Source organism: Molossus molossus, unplaced genomic scaffold (assembly GCF_014108415.1).
Source record: "Molossus molossus isolate mMolMol1 unplaced genomic scaffold, mMolMol1.p scaffold_m16_p_2, whole genome shotgun sequence".
In the NCBI taxonomy this organism is placed as follows: domain Eukaryota; kingdom Metazoa; phylum Chordata; class Mammalia; order Chiroptera; family Molossidae; genus Molossus; species Molossus molossus.
In genome coordinates this window covers 118,015,942-118,020,932 of record NW_023425355.1, presented here as the reverse complement: position 1 = coordinate 118,020,932, position 4,991 = coordinate 118,015,942, and the positions used below count along the sequence as shown (strand labels likewise).

General features: G+C 38.0%; 1 protein-coding gene across 1 annotated transcript; it reads right to left on the bottom strand.

Moving 5' to 3' along the window:
• Nucleotides 1-460: 460 nt before the first annotated feature.
• Nucleotides 461-1,606, bottom strand: LOC118635474 (protein FAM47E-like). The gene is given in 2 exon segments (XM_036270140.1): nucleotides 461-693; nucleotides 1,018-1,606. Coding segments are annotated over 2 exon segments (822 nt in total).
• Nucleotides 1,607-4,991: the final 3,385 nt, after the last annotated feature.

Genomic DNA, 4,991 nt, shown 5'->3' with positions numbered 1-4,991 from the left:
ATTCACAATGCTATAGAATGTGAGAAGAGTATATGTAAATATTGATTTTGTAGTTGATAAAATATATAAGATATTAATTAACCCAAGCAAAACCTCATTTAGAATTTTTTATTAGCATTAGGTGTTAAATTTACAGATATGTAATCAAGGTTGCATATACACAGTGAGGCACTCATCATGAATTCTGATTGAGGTTAAAATGAGAGAGAGAAAATAGCCAAATAAGTAATAAATAGATATTTGTCGAATCATCTTCTCATTCGTCATCATTTGCTTTTGAGAGGAGTTTCATTACTTGGTGAAAAGGAGTCTTAACAGAATCATAAGTCCATCCTTTCCTGAGAAACAACCTCTTAAGCATACCTGGCATCTAGTGTAGCCCTTGCTTATAATCTCTGAAGGCAATTGATCCATAAAGATCACCAGTAATGCCTGGTTCAAGGTGCTTTCTGTAACTTCTTTATTCCTCTTCAAGTAAGACTTTGGTGTTAATCAAAGGTTCATCATTTATTAGTTTTTTCCCAGGACTTGGACTCCAGGTACCATACTTTATCTTCACCCATTTGGGTTTATAAGGATTCTGTCATTTTTGGAGTTTCCTCTCCCAGCTATCTTTCTGTAGGGAGAATTTTCTCTCCTTTATTTCATCTAGCTGTTTGCTGTACTTTGTTTCCAAAGGATACTCTGGTTTATCTTCAGATCGCATAAATCTTTCGCCTTTTACCTAAGGATTCTGGTTCACTTTCTTTATTTTGCCTGTATTATAGGTAGGTGTGCACTCGTGGTCAATTTCAAACTGTTTCATGATGAACTCTTCATCAATGCCCATGTCTCCAAAAGTATTATCAACCCATCTGCAGAATTCACAGACTGCACTTGGTGTTTGAGAATGACCTTTGGGAAAACTCTTTCTGCTTGACTTCCTTTGTTTGTTTTTCTCAGGAAACAATTTGGTTCCCTATGGCAGGAGACTCCCCTTGGGAGGTTCCAGGTTGACCCCATCAGGATGTTTTTAACAAAGATTTGTGGGAAACTTCTTTCTTTCCCTGGTGCCCTGACAATATGCCCATGTGTCCTCCAGCTTCCTGTCAGGATCAAGCACTTGTAGCACTTTCAATAAGAGGTCTGCAGGTAGACCTTCCTCTAGATTCAGATAGCGAGCCATGGGGTGCTTGGTCAGACTGGCTTCAATGCTCTCTACGAACGCCTTCTATGCTTGCTGGGCTGGTGGGAGCTTGGAACACAGGTCTGCTCCCTTGGGCAGCTTATTTTGACTCCTTCTCGGGGGAGGTCTGGGAACTCTATGAACAATTATGGGGGAAAAGCTCTCCCTACGGCCACGAGTGATCATATTTTCACAAGATGGGCAGCCCGTTCTGAAGTCGTCCAGCCCTTCTTTCACAAATATCCACCTCCGGTTGTCCAGGGAGGTGGAGCACTTCAGAAGTCTGTTCTTGTTCTTTGCGAAACAGTTGGAAGGCAACTTGTCCCTGTCCTTGTACCAAGGCTTACAATTCATGCCCAGGGGCAAGGGTTCCCGTGGCCCCAGCCCTAACAGCCCCTTCTTGCTGGGCTTGGGCCCTAATAGCCTCCTCTTGTCCGCCATGGTACCCCTAGCCCCAGGGCGACCAGTGGCTTCAGTGGTTTGTTGTTCCAGTCTCTCAGGTTGCTAGGAGGCCATTACCAGGTGCAGCTACATTCTTTCTGGAGGTAGGTCAATGCTCTTTCCCCTGCCCAGCTCTCATTCTCCCTGGACAGGTGGCAAAGTTGCATTCTTTTTGTGGTAGAGAACTGTTCTGTCATATGGACACACCACAATTAATTTACCCATTCACATTTAGATGAACTTTTGTTTTTTTTTTTCCAGTTTGAGGCTGTTTGCAAATCAAGCTGCCACAAATATTTCATGTGTTCATGTCTTTGTACACATACTTTTATTTCTCTTGGGTAAATTTTAGCTAGGAATTGAAAGGTGGGAACATATGATAGGTGTTTTGTTTTTGTTTTTTCTTATGTACTCACAGCCATCAAATTTTAATATTTGCCCAAAGTGGATGAGGTGAGGGAGGCATTAACCCTTGCATATAAAATTTAAGGTGGCAGCAAAACAAAACAGCACTAAAAATCAATTGTGCTTTAAAGTAATACTTTCAAAAGTAATCAGAAAAGCAGTGCCATGCTGAGCCATATTAAAGCCTGAGGATAAAGGATAGATCAGTAATACTGATCCTGTCTTTATTTAAAACTGATGTATTGTTCACCATGGATTTTTGGCAATAACTTTGTTTTGTTTTACTTTTTGTTGAACTTATTGGGGTGACATTGATTGATAAAATTATATAGGTTTCAAGTATACAATTCTATAATACATCATCTGTATATTGTATTGTGTGTTTACCATCCAAAGTTGATAGGTGTTTAATGTTTTAAGAAACCACCAAACTTTTCCAAAGTGGCTGTACTATTTAATATTTCTTCCAGTAGTACATTAGAACTGCACTTCCAGCACATATTCCCTGACACATTGTATGGTTGGTTAATCGTTTAATTCGGGCTGTTCTAATAGGTGTGTAGTAGTATCTTGTTGTGGATTTAATTTGTATTTCCATAATGACTACTAGTGTTGAGCATCTGTTTATATGCTTATTTGCCATTTATATCTCTCCTTGGATGAAGTGTCTGTTCAGATATTTTGCACACTTTTAGATTGTCTTGCTCAATATTTCATTGAGTCTTGAGAGTTCTTTGTGTATTCTGGATGGTAGTCCTTTATCAGATATCTGATTTGTAAAATTTTCTCTCCATCTATAGCTCTTCTTTTCATTGTCTTAACAGTGTCTTTCAAAGAGCTGAGTTTCTAAATTTGATGAAGTCCAATTGATCAGTTTATTCTTTGATGGATTGTTCTCTTTGTTTTGTAGCTAAGGACACTTTGCCTATCCAAAGGTCACAATTTTTTTTTCCAATTCTGCTAAAAGTTTTATAATCTTAGATTTTACATTTAGATCTGTCGTCTATTTTTTTCTTGTTATTAATCCTTACCTGAGAATATTTTTTCTATTGATTTTTAGAGAGAGTGGAAAAGAGAGAGGGAGAGGGAGAGAGAAATAGAGAAACACTGATGTGAGAGACATCAATTGATTGCCTCCTGCCCGCACCCCAGATGATCAAACCTGCAACCCAGGTACATGCCCTTCATTGAGAATCAAACCCAAGACCCTTCAGTGCATGCGCCAGGGCTCTAACCACTGAGATCACTAGCCAGGGCATAGATCTATCAACTATTTAAATTCAATGTTTTAGATGATGTAAGATAAGAATCAAAGTTTTTATTTTTACTCTTTGCATGTGGATATCCAATAGTTCCAGATTTTCTTTCTGAAGAGAGGAGATTTCTCCACTGAATTACCTATGTTACTTTGTAGATGTAAGTATTCTATATTCAGTATATCATAATACTCTTTTCTGTTTCATTGATTTATCTGCATTTACACCAATTCTGTGCTATGTTGGTTACTTTATATTTCACAATAAAACCTGGAATTAGACAGTATTAGTCTTTCATCTCCTTTTTTCTTTTACAAAGTTATTTTGACTCTTGTAGGTCCTTTGAATTTCTATAGGAATTTTAGAATCAATTCATCAGTGTCTACACAGAAAAAAAGGCTTTGAGATTTTATAGGGTTTCCGTGGAATCTATAAAGCAGTTTTTTTTTATTAATTCATTATTGTTACATATGTTTCTCCATTTTTCCCCCATTGACACCCTCCTCCCTATCCCCTCCACCCTGTACCCAGCTTTGTTGTCCCTGTCAATTGGTTATGCATACATGCATATAATTTCTGTGGTTTATCTCTTCCCTCCCCCCACCACCCCTCTTCTGAGGGTTGTCAGTCTGTACCCTACTTCCACATCTCAGGGTCTACCCTATTCCTCAGACTGTTATGTTCATTATATTCCATATATAAGTGAGACCATATAGTATTTGTATTTTTTCTGCTTGGCTTGTTTCGCTTAGGATGATACCTTCCAGGTCCCTCCATGTTGTCTCAAAGGATAAGAGATCTTTCTTGTAGCTGCATAGTACTCCATTGTGTATATATACCACAGCTTTTTTATCCATTCATCTACTGATGGACACTTGGGCTGTTTCCAGATCTTAGCTATTGTAAATAGTGCTGCTATAAACATGGGGGTATATATATTCTTTCTGATTGGTGTTTCAGGCTTCTTAGGGTATATTTCTAGAAATGGAATCAATGGGTCAAATGGCAATTAAATTTTTAATTTGTTTTGAGGTAACACCATATTGTTTACCATAGTGACGGCACCAGTCTGCATTCCCACCAGCAGTGTACTAGACTCCCCTTTTCTCCACACCCTCACCAACACTTGTTTGATGATTTGTTGATGGAGGCCAGTCTGAAAGGTGTGAGGTGATACCACATTGTTGTTTTAATTTGCATCTCTCTGATGATTAGTGATGTTTAGCATTTCTTCATATGTCTCTTGGCCATTTGTATGTCCTGTTTGGAGAGGTGTCTATTTAGCTCCTCTGCACATTTTTTTAATTGGGTTCTTGTCTTCCTTTTGTTGAGTTGTATGAGTACTCTATATATTTTGGAAATGAACACCTTATCTGATGTATCATTGGCAATGATGCTCTCCTATACAGTGGGTTTCATTTCCATTTTGATGGTTGTTTCTTTTGCTGTGCAGAAGTTTTTAGTTTGATGTACTCCCATGTGTTCATTTTTTTCTTTGTTTCTGTTGCCTAAGGTGATGTATCAGTGAAAATTCTGCATATGATGTCCAAAATTGTGTTGCCTACATTTTCTTCAAGGATTTTTATGGATCCACAAGTCATATTTCAGTCTTTTATCCATTTTGAGTTTATTTTAGTGTATGGTGTAAGTTGGTAGTCTAGTTTCATTTTTTTGCATGTAGCTGTCCAATTTTCCCAACACCATTTATTAAAGAGGCTGTCTTT